The sequence below is a fragment of the Dendrobates tinctorius genome, unplaced genomic scaffold, assembly GCF_039654945.1.
Source record: "Dendrobates tinctorius isolate UK_male_01 unplaced genomic scaffold, ASM3965494v1 ptg000028l, whole genome shotgun sequence".
In the NCBI taxonomy this organism is placed as follows: domain Eukaryota; kingdom Metazoa; phylum Chordata; class Amphibia; order Anura; family Dendrobatidae; genus Dendrobates; species Dendrobates tinctorius.
The window spans coordinates 9,853,477-9,878,580 of record NW_027361696.1 but is presented as its reverse complement, the minus strand read 5'-3'; the positions used below and the strand labels follow the sequence as shown (position 1 = coordinate 9,878,580).

Genomic DNA, 25,104 nt, shown 5'->3' with positions numbered 1-25,104 from the left:
GTCACTGCACACTCACACTGTGGCCACACTGGAAAAATTAACTTTTACGCTGCAGACAGAATTTATTTACAATATGAAGCTGAGACATCCAGAACATTGACCATAGAAGCACATTATACTCCCAATATATTATCCAGGGGGGCATCATACAGACAGGACAAGGCTCATGTGGTGGATGGAGCATGGACACTGGATGATGTCATACAGAGAGGATGGGACATATATGGTGGATGCAGCATGGACTCTGGATGATGGGGTCATACTGAGAGGATGGGGCACATGTTTGTAGTCCAGTGCCCTGTATGTGGCTGGAGAGTGGAGCTCATGTGATGGGTGGAGCATGGACACTGGATGATGGAATTATACTGGGAAGATGGGGCACATGTGTGTAGTCCAGTGCCCTGTATGTGGCCGGTGCGTGAGGTTCCTGTAATAGGTGGAGCACAGACACTGGATGATGGGGTCATACAGAGAGGATGGGGCACGTGTATAGTCTAGTCCATGTATATGGCCGGAGTGTGGGGCTCATGTGATGGATGAAGCATGGACACTGGATGATGGGGTCATACTGGGAGGACGGAACACATTTGTGTTGTCCAGTACCCTGTATGTGGCCGGAGTGTGGGGCTCATGTGATGGGTGGAGCTCAGACACTGGATGAAGGGGTCAGACAGAGAGGACGAGGCACATGTGTGTAGTCCAGTGCTTGTATGTGGCCATCACATGGGGCTCATGTGATGGGTAGAGCACGGACATTGGATGATGGGGTCATACAGAAAGGATGGGGCACATGTTTGTAGTCCAGTGCTTGTATTTGGCCAGAGCATGGAACTCATATGATGGGTGGAGCACAGACATAGTATGATGGGGTCTTACTGGGAGGACGGGACACATGTGTGTAGTCCAGTGCCCTGTATGTGGCCAAACCGTGGGGCTCATGTGATGGGTGGTGCATGGACACTGAATGATGGGATCATACTGGTAGGATGTGGCACATGTGTATAGTTCAGTGCCCTGTATGTGGCCGGAGTGTGGAGTTCATGTGATGGGTGGAGCACAGACGCTGGATGATGGGGTCATACTGAGAGGACAGGGAACATGTGTATAGTCCAGTGCTTGTATGTAGCCCGAGCGTGAGGCTCATGTGATGAGTGGAGGACAGACACTGCAGCTTTGGAGGGAAGAGGAGGGGTAAGCTGTAAATGGAAAAAGTGTAGAGGTAGGCACTAGCATTTGGGGCTCACTTGACACTAGCAATACAGATTGCTTAGTGCTTTGACAGTGGAGAATCAGCAGACTTCCTCCTTGTCAATCTGGGAAGAGCAGAAAGCCGGAGAAAATAGTATCTGCCCCTTCGGTGCCCAGAAGATAGTTCTTCTCAGTGGGCTCCAGCCAGACAGACTCGTCCTTGCTGACCTTCAGGACAACACCACCAGTGGTGGTCTGGAAGACGTTGAGGACCTGATCACAGAAGAGGACCACCTTTTCCTTGTCATTGGCGTTATCGTTGGGGTTGAATCGGCCTTTGACAATGTGGATGCAGAGGTGTCCCCTCGACGAGGCGTGGTATGTGAAGTAGTAGAGGCCGGGATACTTACAGGTGAACTTTCCAGTGCGGATATCATACTGATTACTTATGTTGATGATCTCTTTATCAAAGCGAATAGGCTGATCCTTTCGTGGATACCCTGTGGTGGTTTTCTTCACTGAGAAAGCAGACTGCACCTCCGTCTTGTAGTCTCCAGATTCTCCTTTTAAGCCTTTTAGACCTCTGAGTCCTGAATGACCTGGAGGACCTGTTGGTCCTTTTGGCCCCACTTTTCCGGGGTTTCCGGGCTGACCTCTGTCTCCTCTGTATTCTTCTTCTTTCCAATCAATGAAAGTTCCAGGAGGTCCTGATGCAGAGGAGACATTAGATCAGGAAAAGACGTTACACCAGATTCCCGCCTGAACCACTGACTTACCCTGGTCTCCCTTCTCCCCATTGTATCCGTCCTTCCCATCTGCACCAGGCGTTCCTGGGATTCCTGGTAGCCCTGGCATTCGTGCTTGGCAGCTCTGTGACTGACACAAAGGGAGGGACAGGAGGATGATACATAAGACGAGCACAGCTTTGGGGAACATGCTGCCACCTGGAAGAATAAATGGCACAGACTAGCATAAGACCAGTGTGATGGCAAAGCCTATATCACCTGTACAATACAAGGGAAATCCTGAAAACATGACCTGTTGGTGGGCCTTGAGAACTGGAGTTGGGGAACCCTGATCTACTAGATCTTAGTGAATAAAAACTATGTATATAAATAATCTATATAAAAGTTAAACAAATATCTTTTTCAGGGACCAGTGTAATATGGGATATAGATAAGTACTAACAGCACGGCACAGAGGAGTAATTCCACATCTTCAGGTGTGAAGTCATATAGGAGAGATAAACATTATATTAAAAATATGAGAAGTATGAAAAAGAGAGCGACAAACTCAATACCATATCGCTACTTAGTCCACAGTGCCTCCAGCAAGGAGATACGCGTTTCCAAAAAATTGCAAAAAGAAATATCACTTAGCTTATAGTTGGTAGTTCGTTGTTGACCTGCCGCTGCCTGCCCACCATGTACATACGCACACACACACACGTACATACATACACATACGTACACACACATGTACACACACACACGTACAAACACATGTACTCACACACATGTACTCACACACATGTACTCACACACACACGTACTCACATACACACATGTGCTCACATACACACACACGTACTCACATACACACACACGTACTCACATACACACACACACACGTACTCACATACACACACACACATACTCACATACACACAAACACGTACTCACATATACACACACACACACACGTACTCACATATATACACACACACACACATACTCACATATATACACACACACATGCTCACATATACACACACACACACGTACTCACATACACACACACACACGTACTCACATACACACAAACACGTACTCACATATACACACACACACATACTCACATATACACACACATGCTCACATACACACAGACTCACATACACACACACGTACTCACATATACACACACACACACTCACATATACACACACACATACTCACATACACACACACGTACTCACATATACACACACACACCTACTCACATCTCCAGCACAGGCCGCAAACCACCCTCTTTCCTGCCGGCTGTGACTGCACGGAGGTGGGTGGGCAGGCAGCTGCGGGACACACACACACGTACACACACACATGTACTCACACACAGATGTACTCACACACACAAATGTACACACACGCACACATGTACACCCCCCACACACACTTCCCTCCCAATGCGTTAGCATCGGACACACCTCTAGTATATATATAAATATATATACAGTATATGTGTGTGTGTACAGTATATACTGTATGTGTGATGTCAGAAATTACCAGGAGATCCAGCAGAACCCCCTGCCAGCTTCACAATAACCAACATTATACTGGGTGTTTGGACACCCATTACAGGCAGCGTATGGCTTCAGTGGTGAAGTTTTTTGTAAAAAGTACAACATTATTGATAGTGTTTTGGTGTTTTTCTGTATTCAGGAATTGTATTTTAATTGTATCACTTGTCTGCTATATTTTTGTTCACTCTATTAAGTGGGAGTGAGCGTCGGCAACTGGGAGGTGTGTTCACACCTGTGAGTGTATTTAGTTCAACCTTCCTGTTACCTGACTCTAGGACCCGTTGAAGCGCAGTTGGCGTGAAACGGCCGTTGTTCACAGTTCAGACATCTCTCCCAAGCCTATGCTTTTTATCCCACAATAAATTCACTACTTCAGAACGGTGAGTGCCACCCCTTTTGTTCTTCTTTATACAACGTGGCTATGCATGTTTTACTTTGGATTGAGCACCCGTTCTATGGGTAGTAGGTGTGCAGCCCTGGTGTGTGAAATTGTACCGCACTATAGTGCATATGAAGGTGGCAGCAGCAGTGCTGAATTGTTTTCTTGCTTTTTGGACACTTCACTGTCTTGTGCCGGCGAGTCCATGCTTCAAATGGATGGCGGAGATGATGCCACTGGACAGCTGCCAGGTAAGAAGAACGTTTTTTTTTCCTATCACCCATGACAGCACCAACGAGAGCGGGGATCCGCCCTTCAAGTACAGGGAACCATTAAGATAAAAAGGGTGGCTCCTCTCTCCGCATCAGTGGTTTCCTGTCCTTGGGGGCCCAATGGGGTCTCGGCTGTCGGGCATGCAGGAGTCTGCGGCGCCATCACCGTATGTTGACTGTCAGCCCTGCGTTCTGGCACATTGTCAGAGCGCGGCCGGTAAAAGGAAGTCGGGCTCTGGGGAACCTTTGTACCCGGGACTTCTGGGAGCGGTACCGGAAAGTTGCAGGAGACACCGGCCGGCAGATACCCTATGAGCAAAGGTCTTAAGGGGGATCGCCCGGTAGGCAGGGGCACCGGTGCAGCGATGGAGGCACAGCAGCCCTCTCCACAGCGCCAGCAGCAGCAGAACCCGCAGTCACAGCGGAAGCATGGAGAGTCAGAGCAGCCGCAGCGACCCCAACGCCAGCCTCACCAGGTTGGGAGTTTCGGACGTTCCAGTGGGGCTCGTAGGTCCAAGGATTCCAGGAAAGGTCGGCACAGCTCCTTCAGGATGAAAGATTCCATGGTCACTAAAGGAGACCTTTCGGACGACATCCTGCCTCCTGTCCCGGTACTCTTAAATTGTTTGGAGTAGTAACATAGTAACATAGTTATTAAGGTTGAAGGAAGACTTTAAGTTCATCTAGTTCAACCCATATCCTATCCTAACTTGCCCTAATATGTTGATCCAGAGGAAGGTGAAAAAAATCCATGTGGCAAACAATACGCTTCACATTGGGGGAAAAATTATTTCCCAACTCCACATACGGCAATCAGACTAGCTCCCTGGATCAACGCAATATTAAGGAAACTAGTGTATATAACCTGTAATATTATACTTTTCAAGAAAGGCATCCAAACCCTTCTTAAATTTTACTAGGGAATCACTCATTACCACATCATATGGCAGAGAGTTCCATAGTCTCACTGCTCTTACAGTAAAGAATCCGCATCTGTGAGTTTGCTTAAACCTTCTTTCCTCCAGACGTAGAGGATGCCCCCTTGTCCCCGTCACAGGTCTAAGAGTAAAAAGATCATTAGAAAGGTGTTTGTACTGTCCTCGCATATATTTATACATTGTAATAAGATCACCCCTAAGCCTTTGTTTTTCCAAACTAAATAACCCCAAGTGTAATAACCTGTCTTGGTATTGCAGACCTCCCACCAGTTCTCTAATAACCTTGGTTTTTCTTCTCTGCACCCGCTCCAGTTCAGCTATGTCTTTCTTATACACCGGAGACCAGAACTGTACACAGTATTCTAAGTGTGGCCACACTAGTGACTTGTATAGAGGTAAAATTATGTTCTTCTCATGAGCATCTATGCCTCTTTTAATGCATCCCATTATTTTATTTGCCTTTGCAGCAGCTGCCTGACACTGGCCACTAAATGTGAGTTTGTCATCCACACATACACCCAGGTCTTTTTCAGTGACAGTTTTGCCCAGTGTTTTACTATTAAGCACATAATTAGACATCTTGCTTGTTCTACCCAAGTGCATGACCTTACATTTATCCCCATTAAAGCTCATTTGCCATTTATCAGCCCAAGCTTCTAGTTTATATAAATCCACCTGTAATATAAAACTGTCCTCCTCTGTATTGATTAGCCTACAGAGTTTAGTGTCATCTGCAAATATTGAAATTCTACTCTCTATGCCCCCTACAAGGTCATTAATAAATATGTTAAAAAGAAGCGGGCCCAATACTGACCCCTGTGGTACTCCACTGCTAACCATGACCCAGTCTGAGTGTGCTCCATTAATAACCACCCTTTGTTTCCTATCCCTGAGCCAGCTCTTAACCCACTTACACATATTTTCCCCTATCCCCATTATTCTCATTATATGTATCAACCTTTTATGTGGCACCATATCAAAAGCTTTTGAAAAGTCCATATACACCACGTCCACTGCATTTCCTTGGTCCAGTCCAGAACTTACCTCTTCATAAAAGCTTATCAGATTAGTCTGACAGGAACGGGCCCTTGTAAACCCATGTTGATATTGGGTCATGAGGTTATTCTTCTTCAGATACTCCAGTATAGTGTTTCTTAGAAAACCCTCCAGGATTTTACCCACAGTTGAGGTTAAGCTTACTGGCCTATAATTTCCAAGTTCAGTTTTTGTCCCCTTTTGAATATTGGCACCACATTTGCTATATGCCAGTCCTGTGGTACAGACCCTGTTATTATGGAATCTTTAAAGATTAAAAATAATGGTCTATCAATGATTGTACTTAATTCCTGCAGTACTCGGGGGTGTATCCCTTCCGGGCCCGGGGATTTGTCAATTTTAGTGATTTTTAGACGCCGCCGTACTTCCTGTTGGGTTAAGCAGGTTACATTTAATGGAAAATTTTTTTTTTATCAATGCTCATGTTATCCGTCATGGGATTTTTATGTGTAAATACTGTTGAAAAAAAGTCATTTAGCATATTGGCTTTTTCCTCATCCTCATCCACGATTTCACCCAGACTATTTTTAAGGGGGCCAACACTATCATTTTTCAGTTTCTTATTATTTATATAGTTAAAGAATATTTTGCGATTATTTTTACTTTATCTGGCAATGAGTCTCTCTGTCTCAATCTTTGCTGTCTTGATTTGCTTTTTACAGAATGTATTTAATTTTCTGTATTTATTTAATGCGTCATCACTACGTACTTGTTTTAATTCTTTAAATATTTTCTTTTTGTCACTTATTGCACCCCTTACAGCTCTATTTAGCCATAGTGGTTTCCTCCTATTTCTAGCATGTCTATTCCCATATGGTATATATTGTGCACAGGTCCTATTCAGGATGCTAATAAACGTCTCCCATTTTCTTTGTGTATTTTTATGTCTCAGGATATCATCCCAGGTAATTGCACCAAGATCATCTCTCATCCGTTGGAAATTTGCCTTCCTGAAGTTTAGTGCCCTAGTTACCCCATTGCTACACATCTCATTAAAGGATACATTAAAACTTATTATTTTGTGATCACTATTACCCAAGTGACCCTCAACCCTTATATTTGATATGCGGTCTGGCCTGTTGGTTAATATTAGGTCTAGCAGTGCCCCCCCTCTTGTTGGGTCCTGAACCAGTTGTGAAAGGTTATTGTCTCTCATAGTTGTCAAAAACCTATTACCTTTGCTGGAACTGCAGGTTTCGGTTCCCCAATGTATTTCAGGGTAGATGAAGTCACCCATAATAATGACTTCTCCTTGAGTCGCTGCTTCCTCTATTTGCTTTATGATGATAGTCTCCGTTGCTTCCATTATTTTTGGAGACTTATAACAAACCTGTTACAGAACCCCCCAGCACACCGAATAGGAGATGTATGCCCTTAATGCAGCAACCGACCGGCTGCGACCACCTGGGCAGAGGTAAACAAGATATCCCACTTCTGATCTCCCCCCCACCTTTGTAAATCCCACGGCTATTTTAATGTATGTCTGGCGTCCTAATTGGAGCTTTTTATCTACTGGCACGACACACACTGATTGTCCTGCCCTCTGTATGTATATATATTCTGAGACCGATGAGTAAAATGTTGTCATACTGGAAATACATGGAGTAGCAGTGTCTTTTATATGTTCCCATGTTACAAAGCCTTTCGAGCCAGCACCCTTCATTCAGAAGCGAGGAAAAGCAGAGTGGACCTCCTGAAACACGGGGTGGTAATGTAAGAGGTATTACAGCCCATTAGACCCCGTTACAAAACCCCTATCAGTAATTTATTATTTTTTCCCCCTCCCCTTATCTCCACCCACAGAGACTCTACATTTTCATTAGATTCACATATATTATCACGCAGGATGGGTTTTAAGGATGATTTTACATATAAACACCCCCCCTCGCTTTTATTTCTACGGTCATTTCTGAACAGACTATAGCCCTGTAAATTAACATCTCAGTCATGGCTCTCATCCAGCCATATCTCAGATATCCCCACCATGTCATAATTATGTTCCAACAAAATTAGTTCTAATTCCTCCATTATGTTGGCAAGGCTTCTGGCATTAGTATACATGTACTTTACGTATCTCTCTGTACCTCTATTTTCTTAAATGATTAACAGTTCTAACCCCACCCCCCATGCTACCACCAGCCCCCAATTTCATTATGCCCAGGTCTCTATCTGCACTGTCTTCCCCTCCTATAAAATGAATACCCTCCCCCCAGTCCCTAGTTTAATCACTCCTCCAACCTTCTAGCCATTTTCTCCCCAAGCACAGCTGCACCCTCCCCAAAGAAGTTGGCCCAGTTCTCCAGGAACCCAAACTCCTACACCAATTGTTGAGCCACTTATTAACCTCCCTAATCTCCCATTGCCTCTCTGGTGTGGCACGTGGTACAGGAAGTATTTCCGAAAATACCACCTTGGTGGTCCTTGCTTTAAGTTTGCAGCCTAATTCCCTGAAATCATCTTTAAGGACCTTCCACCTACCTCTAAGTTTGTAATTTGTGCCAATGTGCACCATGACCGCTGGGTCCTCACCAGCCCCTCCCAGTAATCTGTCAACCCGATCAGCGATGTGTTGGACTCGAGTGCCAGGTAGGCAGCACACCGTTCGACGATCCCTGTCTTTGTGACAGATTGCCCTATCTGTTCCCCTAATAATTGAGTACCCCACTACCAGCACCTGTCTGGCCTGCCCTGCTCTCTTATTTCCCCCCTTACTGGAGCAGACACTCCTCCAGCTTTCAGAGGACATGCCTTGCTGCAGCAGTGCTACCCCTGTACTGACACTCCCCTCATCTGCCAACTTAGCAAACTTATTGGGGTGTACCAGGTCAGGACTAGCCTCCCTGGCACTCTTCCCTCACCCCGCTTTTTAACTGTCACCCAGCTTGCTGCTTCACTGTCCTGCAGCTCCAACCTAGCATCCCCCCTCATCTATCCCATTGAGCGTCTGCTCAGTGAGCAAAAGACTCCTTTCCATAATGTCTATGGATCTCAGTGTTGCCAGCTGCACATTTAGATCCAGTATCTGGGCTTCCAAATGCACAACATGCTCACATCTTGCACAGCAGTATGCACCCTCGACCGGCTGGCTGGTCAAGGATTGCATACATGCGGCAAGATGATCACTGGATGGCATTGGCAATAGTGGAGCACATCCTAATGGGGATTGCACCAGACAGAAAAGATAAGTAAAAATAAATAAAAAGTATTTAGAAAATATAACAGTAATTCAGTAATACCTCTCTTGGAAACTCCCTGAATCCAAAGTCACTGAATCACAAGTCACACACTTACCCCAGTTCGCACTTACGCTCAGGTCACACTCAACTCGTTCACACTCGCTCAGGCAGACCACCCTGCTGCTCAATGCACTTCCAAAAGGAAGTGGTAAGTGAGCTACAAGAATGCGATTTGTTAATGCAGGTCTCTCTCTCTCGTTCTCTCCCTTTTTCTATATGGATTTCTGGTGGGAGACCCCTAGAAAGAGAATGGGGAACTCGAAGCACAGAATTTGTGCTTTATGTAGGCAAGATCTGGATAGTGCATGACCCAAGAAATTATGCCAGCCGTGTATCAAGGGCATGGTGGCTAACGAGACCCCTGATTTTTCTACCACCCTGAGAAATCTCATCAGAGCCGAGGTGGAAAACTCAATAAGCACCCAGTCATGTCAGGGGAGACATCAAGGAGGGATAGGGCCAAAGTATCTCCTTCACCATCAATGTCATCTGATGAGGGAGTTTTGCGGGATACTTCGGATTCTTCCTCATCGGAAAGTGACTCGGGCTTGGGTTACTGCTTCCCCCTGGAGGAGGTGGACAATTACTTAAGGCAGTAAGGTCCACAATAAGACTGGTCGACCAGAGGCCTAAAAGATCCAACCAAGACATCATGCTTGGCACTTTGGATAAGAAAAAGCTTAAAGTTTTTCCTATGAATGACAAACTGCAGAGTCTCATCACTAGAGATTGGAAGAAGCCACATAAGAAAGGCGCCCTATCATCCTCCTTCAAAAGGAAATACCCGTTTGATGATGAGGCCTCTTTGTCCTGGAGTAAAGCTCTCACATTAGATGTTACCATATCTAGGGCCTCAAAAAGTTCATCCCTCCCCTTCGATGACTCAGGATTGTTAAAAGACCCTCTTGATAGGAAGGATGATACCCTTCTTAAAGCAACATGGGAGTCATCAGCATGGGCATGGAGACCAGCCATCGCAGCAACTTGCACAGCCAGGTCTCTCTTATGGTCTGGCTGAGCACGCTAGAAGATCAGCTAGGTGATGATTCGTCCAGCAATGCCATTAAAACCACGCTCCCAATGATTAAGAGACAGCAGCCTTCTTGGCAGATGCATCAGCCGACTCAGCCTGGCAGGCCACAAGATCAGCAGTACTATCTATTGCAGGCCGGAGAGCGGTCTGGTGGAAAAGCTGCCCAGGAGATGTACAGGCAAAAGGGAAGCTATGTTCCCTTTCCGGCGAAGGACAATATTTATTCGGCTCGGCTCTAGATGACCTCTTGGAAAAGGTGGCCAACAAGAAAAAGGTGTTCCTAAAGCCTCCCTTCTCTTCCTTCAAACAGTTCTTTCGGGGGAAAAGGTACAATAGAAGGAGAGCATCCACGGAACATAGGAGAAGGGACGACAGACTGAAAAAGTGTCAAGGGGTTCCTGTTCGGTACCTTTTCCCGAAGTGATCGCAAAGCCTCCAAGTGACTTTCTTCCCCAAGTGGGTGGAAGGCTCTCCCTCTTCCTTCCAGCCTGGGATAAAATATTATCCAGTCCTTGAACTCTCAACCTGGTGGGGGTAGGGTTGAAACTGGAGTTCGGGAGATATCCATCAGACAGGTTCATCATTACGGCCCCACGAGCATCCGTGTCAGAACAGATAGCACTGGAATCGGAAGTACTTTGCCTCTTGAGGAAGAATGCTCTGCAGTATGTACCAGCGGAGGAAGAGGGGAGAGGGTTCTACTCTCCCGTTTCTAATAAAGAAGCAGGATGGCTCATACAGGACGATCTTCAATTTAAAGGGCCTGAACAAATTTTTGAAGATCCCAAAGTTCAAAATGGACTCGATAAAGTCGGCGATTCAGCCACTCTTTCCGGATGGCTCTATGGCCGTCCTGGATCTACAGGACAGGTATTACCATGTGCCAATAGACCCGGCATTCAGGAATTTTCTCAGTGTGGCAGTATTAATGGAAGGCACTGTAAGACACCTTCAGTAGAAGGCACTCCTGTTTGGCCTGGCAGTGGCCCCACAGGTTTCCATAAAGCTGATAGCGGAGGTTACGGCTCACTTCAGAGAGAGGAACAGGCTAGTCATCCCATACCTGGACGATTTCCTAATAGTAGGCCGTTCCTTCACTCATTGCCACAATCAGGTGGCTTAGGATGGTATTTAAACCTGGAGAAATCAAAGTTGTGGCCACAAAAGACGCCGATCTTTTTAGGACTCTTGCTCGACTCCCACCGGCAGGAATGTCGTCTGCCAGAGCAAAAGAAGGAAAAATTTTCAGTCTCCTCTCTGGGTCAATACAATCCTGGCAGTGAACTGGGTCCAAATCCACTCAAGAGAGTTGCAAAGGTTTATCCTGTAAGGCCAGCATTTACTGCAGGGGTATCTGGAAGGTACACTGACGCTGCCACAGGAGGTTATACATTCTCTCCACTGGTGGTTGGGCATAATATCCCTTTGGGAAGGGGTCCTGTGGTTTCCTCACATCACCAGGGTAGTTACCAAAGATGCCAGTCCCAGGGGGTGGGGAGCAAAACTGGACAACCATCTGGTTCAGGAGACGTGGTCATTGATAAAGAGGGAAGCTTCCTCAAATATGTTGGAGTTTCACGCAGTGTAAAATGCATTGCAGACTCTTCTACCATTCCTGCAAGGTCACCATGTGAGGATACTGTCAGACAACCAGGTCACTGTGGCATAGCTAAATCATCAGGGGGTACACGGTCCCAGACTCTAATGCATGTAACCAATCAAATTTTCAGCCTTGCAGAGAAGAATATCTTATCACTGTCGGCCCTCCATATCAAAGGAAAGGACAATGTAACAGCGGACTTTTTGAGCCGCAGGCCACTTCTGCAGGACAAATGATCCCTCAAAATGACAGTATTCAGACGTTTGGTGGACATGTGGGGGGAACCAGAGATCGACCTTTTTGCCACTCGACAGAACATCAAAGTGAAAAAGTTCTGTTCCCTGAATTCGAGCGAAAATCCCCAGGCAGTGAACGCCTTCTGAATCAAATGGAGGTTTTCCCTGGCATATGTCTTTCCCCCAATCTGTCTGATACCAGCAGTCCTCAGGAATATCAGGAAAGACAGGGCGAGAGTAATACTCATAGCCCCCTTTTGGAACAAGAGGCCCTGGTTCTTTTGGCTGAGGAGTATGTCGGTCATGGAGCCGTGGGTCCCTTTGACTTGCATTGGGGTCGGGTTTCGGACGAAACTCCAACTTTTTTTGCCCTAGTCGGACCAGTTTCATCTGAAACAAATTTTGTTTCATGAAACCCGATCCGACCAAAGTCGCTCAACTCTAGTCCACAGGGTGTCCTCCAGAAGGAAAGGTACCACTGACATAGATCCTGGAGTTCCTTCAGAAAGGGCATGAACAGGGCCTGGCACTGAGTGCCTTGAAAGTTCAGGTATCAGCTTTAGGGGCTCATTATAATTACAACCTAGCTGGTCATCGGTGGGTGATTAGATTCAGTAAGACCTGCGCTAGATCTAGACCAGCCCCAATGGTCAGGGTCCCTCCATGGGACTTGAACTTGGTCTTAAATGCTTTAACCGAACCCCCATTTGAGCCTTTAGTGGAAGGATCCATGAAACTGGATACATTAAAAACCATACTCCTAGTAGCCCTTACATCAGCATGGAGAATCAGTGACAGACAAGCCCTTTCAGCAGATCCTCCCTTTACAGTGGTAATGGATGATAGGGTAGTTTTAAAGCCTGATCCTGCTTATCTGCCTAAGGTAGTGTCAAGGTTCCATAGATCACAAGACATATCCCTGCCTTCTTTTTGTCCTGACCCAAAGAATGATAGAGAAAAGAAATTTCATACCCTAGATCAGTGTTCCTCAACTCCGGCCCTCAAGAGCCACCAACAGGTCATGTTTTCAAGATTTCCTTAGTATTGCTAGGTGATAATTAGATTCTGGACAGGCAAAAATTCCATCACCTGGGCAATACTAAGGAAATCCTGAAAAAATGACCCGTTGGTGGCTCCTGAGGACCGGAGTTGGGGAATACTGCCCTAGATGTTAGGAGATACCTCCTTCATTATTTGAGGGCAACAAAATCCTGAGGGAAAGATAGGGCTCTATTTATCTCCTTCCAGGGTTCTAGGAATAGGATGGGAGCCTCAAAGGGTTGTAAGGGGTACGAGGGGGCCAGTTTAATGCCTTGCACTCCTTGCATATGTTCCTGGTAAAAGTGGTATATTTCATATGTTGTGTAATGTTGATATATTGTGTATTGCATTGTACCTATGTCTATGTGTTGAGGAGATATAGGGACAGTGTAGGATTTAGACCAGTAGGTGGAGCACAGTAGAATAGGATAGGGATTAGTTAGACCAATAGGATGTGTCTGGTTAGGAGGAGCTAAGGAAGAGTAGTTGGGGAGCTTCCTGGAGTTAGTTACTATGAGCTGGGAGCAAGGACAGGACAGTCGAGTCCGGGGAATGTTTAAGCAGAGGAGCCCAGCGGTCCAGGGCCTAAGAGCTGACAGTAGCATGGTGATGGAGGAATATCAGGGCGGTATAAGAATGGTAGCAGCTAACTTCGTGGGAACAACCCTTAACGTCCGAGGCCTACAGCCTGGAAAGGAATGGAAGAGCAATCCTTCAAATTAACTTTCGGAGAAAAGGAGCCCCAGCAGTTTGGAGCAGACCCTGAGTTACTAGTGACTGGACTACAATGTGTTAATGTGGTGGGGAGCCAGGGTGTGCCAGTACTGCCTACCATCAGCCGCGGCTACCCCCCTGGCCTCCGTTTCACTTGGTGTAGTACGGCAGGATCCAGATACCTCACATTCAGAAGGCAGAGGTACCCTTAGTATGGCAAAGATGGCGGAAAATGGCGCGGAGACTGAGGACAACTCTAGTGCCGTCCCTCGTGAGCATCCTAACCTGAAAATGGTGCGAAACTTCGTATGACAGAGACAGTGGCCCCGGCTTGAGATGCATCCCTTGGTGAGTGATGCCCGCTCATGGTGGATGTGATTGAAGAAAAGGAAGCCTCGCCCCTTACAACAGATTCCCGAGGCACGGGCAGAGTCCAATGCTGAACGGGTGGAGCTTTCGGAAGTGGCTCCACCCTGGAATGGGTGGGGCCCAGAAGAAAACCTCGTGTGTAGCTGTGTGGCGCCACTGCGAGACTTGGCACTGATGGCACACTCCTGCATCCGTTGTTGTGGCGGTGTCGGTCGTATAGAGTGGAAGTGGCAGCAGACGTAGAAAAGGACCCGGCCCAGAAGGCTGTGGGGAGCATCTGATGTCGGGGATGGGGATTAGCTCGACAGGTTCCTGTTGTACACTGGAGAGCAGTACTGGTGGCTGCCAGACCCAGAACACCACAGCGTACCGGAGGAGATAGGTGATATGGAAGAATGGGAAGGAGCTGCCCCGGAAGAGCCTGAATTGGAGGAGGTTGAACTGGAAGAGCCTGAGCCGTAGGACATGACAGCTATGCCTGTAGAGTCTGATGGTCGCGGAGCGAATATAACAATAATGTAAAAAATGACGTAAGATTCCCCTGATTATCACATTGCTGAATACTCTATCCGCATATTGAGCTCTGCTATGTCAGTGTGCGGGCTTGATCCCCTGTTCTTTTCCCTTTGCCTGCATATTTTGGCTCACTGGCAGCCTGTAACCTGAGAAGCAGCCACTCACCCCTTTGTTCCTCCCCCACAGCTCACACACACAACCAGTGTAACCTGAATTACTAGTTCCTAGCTTTCCGCCTCCCAGCAGGGGGTCTCTGTCTCCAACATGTGCAGCAACTCTCATAGACAATAATGAGAATCTAATCATTTGGTCATAAAAAGCTGCCAGATTACGACAGAAATATGAAAATGACACATTGGGATGTGCTCCGAACGGCCTTCACTACAGTGGTCCTTGCTAAATTCTAGCACCAACAGAACCAGAGAAATGGATTTCTCCTGAATAGTGTGGAATAACTAGTTTGAGTTTGGTTTTGGATGAATGACAGCAACAAGCTGGAAACGATGATACTATGTGCGTTTCAATATGAGGTACCCTCTACGAGTTATGGTTATGACAAGTTTTGTTAGCCAGATTGTAACTGTGAGAGCAGGGGGAGGACTGTCACCAGCCAGCCCCTATGGTGATGTCACAAGCCCAAACTTATAAGTCTGCAACTGAGTCCCCCCAGTGGTTGCTGCTTGGGAGCTGTTGCCACAAGACCTCATCTATGAACTATGATGTATGGCTCCACCCCCAGCATGGTTCTGCCTGAAATGATCTAAGCAATATGTAAGTTTCTCTGTTTTTTTTAAATCCCTTTTATTTGTAGTTGCATTGTACGTACTGTTATTGTCTCATATCGTAAAAACCTTTGTATCTTCTGTAAACACTGCCTATCTTTTGGGAATAAACTATAAAATTTATTAGTTCAGTCTCTTTTCTCTGTGACGAATTCACATGCCTGTAAGCTAATTACACTACTGACTTGGGTTTGCTTCGTACCCCTCTATTAATTTTACATATTAATAAGAGAAATCTGAAGCTGGTGGCAGCAAAGTATGTTTTGGCTAGGTGGGTTGTGCTGGCAGTGACTGAGCTGGTTTTATAAGCTAATTGTGTGGCTGCGGCCAAAGAATTTATAACTCCCTCACTGCAAGTGGGCCTAATAGCCATTGCACAACAAGTAGCCTGTCTGGCGACTAATTATCCTAGGTGTAGTTCCCTGACTGATATGAGGGTAAGGGTGTCACATGCCCCGTCCTGAGTTACGCGGCCAGCAGGCCGGTAACTGATACAACATGACACGGCACGTGTAATTGTCCTATGTGAAGCATCCCGCAGGCCGGTAACTAATACAATAAGACAAAGGGAATAGGGGAAACCTGGGTAACAATAACAATGGTGGCCCTGCGATAGGGAATGGGGACGTGGAGACCTCCTGCACTCCCCTGAGTCAGTGTCTCTACACTCCTAGCGTTCCCTAGGCCGGTTCCGCACCGGGCGCCGATAAGGAACCTCAAAACCCTGACTCGCCCTGCACCTAAACCTTCACTAGGGAATTGGTCGGTGCGGAAACTAATCCCACCACTGCACTAAACACACATAAGGAAAAGTGACATAACAGGGGAACACCACTTAGCTTTGCTCTGTTGCTTACGCTCCCAGCAACAGAGCCCACCACCTGCATGCATCTTTTCTTCCACCATGTCCAACATCTGGGTGCACTGTCCAGAAACGGAACTTCTCAGCACCATAGTGCAGCCTTGGAGCAAACAGGGTCCACACCTGCGTGCAGCTGTCCTGAAACAGAGTCCCGCACATGAGTGCAGCTTTTCTGCCAAAAAGTCCAGCATGCTTGAGTCCAGCTCTCAGCAACAACTTCCAGCATTTTGAGTGCAGCTCTACAACATAGCTGCCACTCCACCAATCCATGCATGAACACCTTGCTGACACCATAGCTGCGACTCACCACGCCATGCCAGCCCTCCTTGCAGACACCATAGCTGCTACTCCAGGAACCTCACTGAGCTACCCATGACTCTCCTTTAGCTCCATCCTTCAACCAGGCTTGCTTGTAAATGAAGACCTTATCACCAACAGTGATTAACACACCTGATACTCTCTCATAGAGCACTCACACCTGTAACATAATTACGTGCACAAACTAAGATAACCAGAATGCAATGACCCTAATGGCTACCGGGGGGAAAACTACAACTGAAATCACCACAGTGCAATGACCCTAATGGCCACCGGGGGCAAAATCACCTTTGGCACACAGCCAAGGGGGAAAAAAAGGTTACCTTGTGCATTTACTCTGTCAGATCCAACCTGGATCATGACAAAGGGGGATGCCGGAGAGCTGCAAGTTCCAAAGTGGAACTGGAAAGTGGGATATCCATAAATTACGACAGCTTGTAACATATTGTGGCAGTGGTGGGATAACTAAATTAAACCCCCCGCGGTAAATTGTTAGGGCAAGAATAGCTTGCTGTTTTTATCACATGGTGTCAGTGGTGGTATAACTAAGATAAGCCCCCCTGTGCCTGTGATAGCCGTGTGCGGCCAAAGGTCACACCCCCTGATCATGACATATTGGTGGCAGAGCGGTTGGATCATAGAGCATTAGTGATCTGGTTTGAGCAATCATTCCTCTCACTAAAGACTTGCACGGTTTTTCCGAGGACCTTGCAGCTAAAGTTTTGGAGACCGAAACTCAGTGTTTATTAGTCCTGAGACAATTGTGTGTACTTGCGATTATCCCCTCCCTTTTCTCTGTTTTTCTATCCTATCTTTTATTTGGCAGCCATGGCTACGCGGGGAGAATCTCATTATAAGCAGCTTAAGAAGGACGCCCTTAGGGCCCTATGCATGGCAAACCAGATTGACGCCACCGACTTGACCTAAGCCCAGTTGGTCGTGACTCTAGTGCAATGGGATGGGAGCCAGGGTGCAGCAGGCAGCACCAATGCCGATGGTGCCGCTGCAGAGGTCCAGCTGGTGCAGGTCAGCCTGACAGGCAGCCAGGAAGTCGTGGACCGCTATCTGCAAATGGCCCTGCAACAGATCTCCGCCGATGATACGGATAGGCGCCTACAGCTGATCCTGGAAGCTCAAGAGAGAGCTTAGCGCCAAGCAGAGCCCGTTAGAGCTGAGCGAGAAGCCCAGAGACCCGAACGAGAGACTGAGATAGCAGAACGAGAAGCTCAGAGAGCCCATGAACTGGAGCTGCTCCGACAATGGGTGATGCCCTCCGCAGCCCGGAGCCATGAGCTGAACAGCGCCCAGACTCCTAAACCCTGGCCAGAGCATTCTCCCGTGATGGAAAACGACGTAGACTTGGACACTTTTCTACGGGCCTTTGAGAAGGTGTGCCGACAGTACCAGCTGCCTACGGAACAATGGGCCAGGTACTTGACCCCAGGGCTAATAGGCAAAGCTCTGGAGGCTTTTTCTTCTCTCCAGTCAGAACAAGATGACGACTATAACGCCATCAAGCAGGTCCTGATCACCAAATACCGGCTAACCCCTGAGGTGTACCACAAGAAGTTCCGGAACCTCCAACGTGGCCCACACGACAGCTATACTGATGTGGTGCAAGGACTCAGGACCCACTTTGACCAGTGGATCCACGGACTGTCAGTGACCACCATTGAACTGAAGAGAGACCTGATGATCAAAGACCAGTTACAGTTACTTACATCTTTGCCCAGCTGAGGTCCAACAGTTCATCCTGGACCGAGAACCAATGAATGCAGACAAAGCAGCGCAGATCGCTGACAACTATGAGGCCAACCGGAAACCGGAGACTCGGAAGCCAGTCACCGCCAGCTGGAGAGGGAGTAAGCCTGCAACCAACTCCAGCGCCCCTGTCAGCCATCCCTCCGGAGGCCCTGTCCCATTTGCCAACGCCAAGTCTATGTCAGACCCTCGCAGGTGTTTTTCCTGCAGTCGGATTTGTCATCTCACTGCCACCTGTCCAGAGAGGCATATGAACCCCCCAGCCAAGGCCTCCGGGCCCAACGCCTCTGTTCTTTTGGTGGGTGGTGTGGTTGGGAGGATCAATGACAATGTGCAGTTTGTCCGGGTGTGGGCCCATCTTGCTACAAGCCTCAAGGACACCAGAGCTGAACGAACCCTCATCCGACCAAAACTGGCAACCCGTGAAGAGATGATTGAGGGGAAAACCCTAACTGTCACCACCAGGATTGGGGGCACCCGTTGTCCCTTGCCAATGGAATACAAACGCATTGGCCATGCACATACAGTGAACAAAAAAACGTATCAACTAAATACCCTATTTTGCTATCTTCTTACTAGCACTTACTGTTTACTGTTGAAATTTTTTTTTACAGCAGAGTATTTTTTCAAGTTTGTTGTATTGTGTTTCTCTGTGTTCCAGTCTCTTGGTGGTGTGAACACTGTCTTACTGACTTGTTCACTGTATGTGCATGGCCCATGCATTTATATTCTATTGGTTTCTTGCTTTTGCAAGTTTTTGGAGGACTCCACCCCTCTCATGTGGGCCATGCATGCACATATAAAGCCGTCTCACACAGCATGTCCACATCAGACATTACCTGTTGTGAATTCTCTCTTTGGCTTTACTGAAGGTAGTGGAGCTGGTCAGATTGACAGAGGGATTGCGAGTTCTCTTTCTGGGCTCCCTCTGGTGGTTACTGGAGGTAGTGGAGCTGATCTGATTAACAGAGGCTTGCCACCTGATAATGAGGAAGACGAATGGAGATGTGGGGTTTCCGATTGGGATTTAAGACAGCTGACTCCCTCTATCCCTGCTGGTGATTTTCTTCCTGTTCCTTCTGAGGTCTTATGTCTCCTGCTCTTTCCCTGCATGGTTCAGCTAAGTGATTCATTTACTATTCTGTTTGCATTTGATCTGGTTTTGTCTGTCTCAGCTTTGTGCGGGTCAGCCAGCTCTGGCTGGGGGTGTGCTGAATCACCGCCCATATGTTACTGCTTGTGCCAGTTTGTTTTGTCCCCTGTTATATTGGTCTCTTTTTGCTTTGCTTTCAGAATATACCAGAGTGCTGATATAGTGGTGGCGAAGTCGTGCGACTTCAGTGTTTTGGTGCATCAGACGTGTTGGACTTTTTGCAGGGTTTTTTGCGTGATTGCAGACAGTGTCTTTCCTTTCCTGTCCGGTCTAGTCAGTGTGGGCCCCATCGTTTGCTCAGTCTATTTTTCTGCGTGCGTTTGTGTTTTCATCTTGTCTCACCGACAATATATGTTTGGGGGCTATCTATTCCTTTGGGGTCAGCTCTGGGGCAGTTTAGATTTCCCCTTTCTTGCTTTAAGCTTAGTTAGCTCTCCGGCTGTGCCGAGGCATCTAGGATCATCGTAGGTACGCTCCACGGCTACAGCTAGTTGTGTGGACAGGATCAGGGGTCTGCAATCCGCTTAGTTTCCAACCTCTCTAGTTTTTCTGTGGCTTAGCCTGGGCCTGCTATCCTCCTCGGTGACCCATTTATAACAGAATCACCAGCCTAACTGTAGACTCTAAGGTACTCTAAAGAAGGAAAGAATTTGTAAAAAAAAGTGTCAGAATTTTTTTTTTTATATATTTTTTCCTCTTTTATTTCTGGTGCTGTAGGAGGATATTTTTTGTCTAAATGGAGACTAAGCAATTGTCTGATCGTGTTGAGCAGCTCGCTGCTGAAGTGCGGGAATTTCTGCCTATCTCGCTCAATCATCTGCCGATGAACCAAAAATCCCTACTCCTGATGTGTTTTCTGAGGATCGGTCTAAATTTTTGAATTTTAAGAATAATTAAATTATTATTTTGTTTTGAAACCTAACTCATCGGGGATCTCTGTGCAGCAGGTTAAAATTGTCATCTCCCTGCTGCGTGGCGTTCCCCAGGATTGGGCCTTTTCTTTGACACCTGGAGATCCTATTCTGGCTAGATGCATTTTCGCAAGCCTTGGGGTTGTTGTATGATGAACCTAATGCTATTGATCAAGCTGAGAAAACCTTATTGGCATTGAACCAGGGTCAGGAGTTATATTGTCAAAAATTCCGAAAGTGGGCGGTCCTTACTAAATGGAATGACGATGCTCTAGCAGCTTTCTTTTGGAAAGGTTTGGCAGAAACCGTAAAAGATGTTATGGTGGGATTTCCTGTTCCCTCTGGTCTTGACGACTCTGTCATTGGCCATTCAAATTGATCAGCGTTTACGTGAACGTAAAAACTACAAGCCAGTGGCGGGAAAGGGGCCGAGGCAGGAAGAAGAACGCCAGAACGCCATGGTGGAAAGAGAAGAGAAGACAGAAGAACGGGGGGAGGAGAAGCCACTCGCTCCCAGATCACCCCTGCGGAGGCTGCGACCGCTGATACACCCTCAGCAGCGGCCGCCACCACCTCACAACCGATATTGCCACTGGGTGAGCCCCATCCGGAGGAGATATATGAGGGCCCTAGAACAGAACGGAGGGCCGGGACCGCGTCTCCGTCTGGACCGGGCGCGGTTGCACCAGCCTCCACCGACGACCCCGGCAGGAACCGATCTTGCCTCTAACCGAATTCAGCTGCGGTCCATTCCATCACCAACTCCGGGAGTTGCGGAGGCAGCCGTCCACCAGCAGGTACCGGAGCCGGAACCGCGTCCGGGAGCGCCAGGTATGATTATCGCTCCAGGTCTGACCCTAGCTTTGGGAGCAGAACCCACGAATAGGAATGGCCCAATTGACCTCCGCCGACGACCCCTGACTGCGGTGCTGCTAGCTGAGGTCCCGATGGACACTGAAGAATCAGATCCCGAGGAATTAGCGGCAGCGCCGGCTGCATCACCGACAGCAGCAACGGTGCCATCGGTGGTAGCGGATATGCCATCCCCACAGGCAGTGGACATTTCCATGGCCCTTTCCATTACCCTGACCAGCCCTCATCTCTCCCTTTGGGAAGCAGAGCACATGCGCCTGGCAAGCAACCAGCAACAACATGAGGACATTCCCAGTACCACATCTGGAAGCAGTTCCAGAACAGCTTCCAGAACCCCAGAAGGGGATCAACAGTAAACATCTTGTTACCCAGGAGGGTCCATTTGCATCATTGTGCCTTCTTTTTGTTTGCATCATGGTTTAGTTTTGTGTGTTGCCCTGTTTTACTGGTAGCGTTTCTACATTTGAACTGAGGAGATCATGGACGCTGTATGATCCAGAACTGCAATTGTAAATAGTTGCACCTCTTTAGGTGCCCTCTCTTGGTTTTACATAAAGACACTTTGCGAAGATAAGGTACTTTACATAAGGACACTTTGCGAAGATGATGTCTACCTCAAGGGACACTGCAAGAAATCCCGGCTGGGAGCAGTGTTCAGCATTTACAAGAATTGTTGATGTTTTAATGTGAAGTATTTAATGGTGTCTTATGAGAGTAAATGACTTTTATATAGAATTAAGAAATGCTTTGACAGGAAAAAGAGAGATTTGAATAAAGGATAAAGAGTTGAAAATTCAAATGATGATTGTCACTCAGAGTAAAAGAGAAGAGTAGAGAAGAAATGTGCAGATGCAGTGTACTGAAGTGATAGTGAGTGACAGGTGATAACACTTTGAATTACGCATAGTATTAAAAGATTTTGCAGCAGACACCGGTGGAGTAGTTGGCTGTAAATGCACTACTCCCATCTAAGACTTGGGGCACAACAACATCTGTATAGAGAGCCGGGTTTCAGGAGAAGTGAGCAGGCTACAGCTGTCTGCCATACGAGTAGAGAACACCGGAACATCTGTAAGGAGGAACTCCAGCGTAACTTAGTGCTAGGATATCTTCACACTTAAAGGCGCAATAGAGGAGCCGTTCAGAAAGGTACATGTTGGCGGAGTGTTGGAGAGGAGCCTTCCATCTTGCCTGGGGGTTGATGGAGTCCCTGACCCGGAGGACACAGCATGGAGGCAGGCACCTGTGTGCCCTACTGACTGTGAGCAAAGCATTGGAACTACAGACCCTGGTGTCCTCCATTCATTATCGTGCCTACACCCTCAGTACCACTACATCTGGGTACCAGCTCCTACACCGCCTGTGCCTCTCCTCATCCATTACATCTACACCGCCCTGGGGCTACAGCTTCACCTGTGGGGAGCTACACCATCTATGCTGCAACACACCACCATCCCCAGAGGATCTGCATGCAGCGTCGGCCTAACATCCCACTTGCCGAATACCACGGGTGGCGTCACAAACTATTACACTACAAACCGCAACCGCCATTGACTTGGGCGCCCAGGGCCACGGACTGTGTCACTGCTGCTGTGACACATCCCGCTGATACCGGCCCGGTACCAAGTACCCCACGGCCCTGGGAGGGCGACCCATGATAATGCGGGTCGCCCCGGACCACCAAGAAAATTGTAAATTTTTGGTGTTGCACAATTTGCATGATACTATTGTTCTGGGTTTTCCCTTGGTTGCAAACTTATAATCCTGTTTTAGATTGGAAATCTGGGTCTGTGGTGAGTTGGGGTTGTCAATGTGTTCTTAATGACACTCCTGTTTTCTCCACCTCTCCCCAGTCTCATGATATTTGTGACTATTTGGCTGATTTTTCTGATGTATTTCGTGAGAGTAAGTCTGCGTCTTTGCCTCCTCATAGGAGTTATGACTGTGCAATTGAGTTAATGCCCGGGAGTAAATTTCCCAAGGGTCGGCTTTTCAACTTATCGGTACCCGAACATTATTCTATGTGATCTTATATCGATGAGTCGTTGGAGAAGGGTCATATTAGACCATCCTCTTCACCTTTGGGTGCTGTTTTTTTTGTGGCCAAGAAAGATGGTTCATTAAGGCCATGTATTGATTATCGTTCCCTTAACAAAATCACTGTTAAATATCAGTACCCGTTACCCCTGATTTCTGATTTATTTTCCAGAGTTAAAAGTGCCTGTTGGTTTACCAAGCTTGACCTCAGGGGGGCGTATAATCTTATTCGCATCAAGCATGGGGATGAATGGAAGACGGCGTTTAATACTCCAGAGGGACATTTTGAGTACCTGGTGATGCCTTTTGGGCTCACTAATGCCTCTTCTGTCTTCCAGTCTTTTATGAACGATATTTTCCAGGACTTTGTGGTTAAGTTTTTGATCATTTATCTGGATGATATTTTGATGTTTTCCAGTGATTGGGATTCTCATGTGGAACATGTTCAGACTGTGTTCCCGATTTTGAGGGAAAATTCTCTGTATGTTAAGGGATCGAAGTGCCTCTTTGGTGTACAGAGGATTTCATTTTTGGGATTTATTTTGTTCCCGTCTGCTATTGAAATGGACCCGGCCAAGATACAGGCCATTTATGATTGGGTTCAGCCCACTTCTTTTAAGGATCTCCAGAAGTTTTTGGGTTTTGCTAATATCTACCGTAAATTTATAAGTAATTTTTCTGGTATTGTTAAACCACTGACTGATTGTGACCAAAAAAGGCACTGATGTGGTGAATTGGTCTCCAGAGGCAGTTTCGGCATTTCAGGAGTTTAAGCGGAGATTCACTTCTGCTCCGTTTTACGGCAACCTGATGCCTCACTTCCATTTCAGGTGGAGGTAAATGCTTCTGATATTGGTGCAGGAGCCGTTTTGTCCCAAAAAGATCCGGTGACTTCTAAGATGAATCCCTGTGACTTCTTTTCTCAAAACTTCTCCCCATCTGAACGTAACTATGATGTGGGGAATCGGGAGTTGTTGGCCATGAAATTGGTATTTGAAGAGTGGAGACATTGGCTGGAGGGAGCTAGACATCAAGCTGTGGTCCTCACCGACCACAAGAATTTGATTTATCTTGAATCAGCCAAACGCTTGAATCCTAGACAGGCTAGGTGGGCCTTATTTTTCACGTGTTTTAATTTTGTGGTCTCTTTTCTTCCGGGCACTAAGAATGTTAAGGCGGACACCCTTTCTAGGAGTTTCTTTGTGGATTCTCTTGATGTGACTGAGCCTACTACCATTCTAAATGAGGGTGTAGTTCTTTCCTCCATCTCACCCGATTTGAGACGTGCCCTGGAGGAATTTCAGGAGGACAAACCTGAACGTTGCTCTATGGGAAAATTGTATGTCCCTGACCAGTGGAGGAAAAGAGTAATGTCTGAAATTCATTGCTCCGCGTTGGCTGGTCATCCAGGTATTTTTGGTACCAGAGATTTGGTGAGTCGGTCTTTTTGGTGGCCTGCCTTATCTCGTGATGTCAGGAATTTTGTGCAGTCCTGTGGGACTTTTTCTCGGTCCAAGCTCTGTT

General features: G+C 47.1%; 1 protein-coding gene across 2 annotated transcripts in view; it reads right to left on the bottom strand.

Moving 5' to 3' along the window:
* Nucleotides 1–37: 37 nt before the first annotated feature.
* The window catches only part of C1QB (complement C1q B chain), a 79,843-nt gene continuing 54,776 nt past the window's right edge, over nt 38–25,104 (bottom strand). For both annotated transcript variants that reach the window (XM_073570092.1, XM_073570093.1), the window contains exons 2-3: nt 1,965–2,132; nt 38–1,895 (exon numbers count right to left, since the gene is read on the bottom strand). In XM_073570092.1, coding sequence (XP_073426193.1) covers nt 1,309–1,895; nt 1,965–2,132 — 755 coding nt within the window. In that variant the 3' untranslated portion in view covers nt 38–1,308. The remainder of the gene's footprint in view (nt 1,896–1,964; nt 2,133–25,104) is intronic.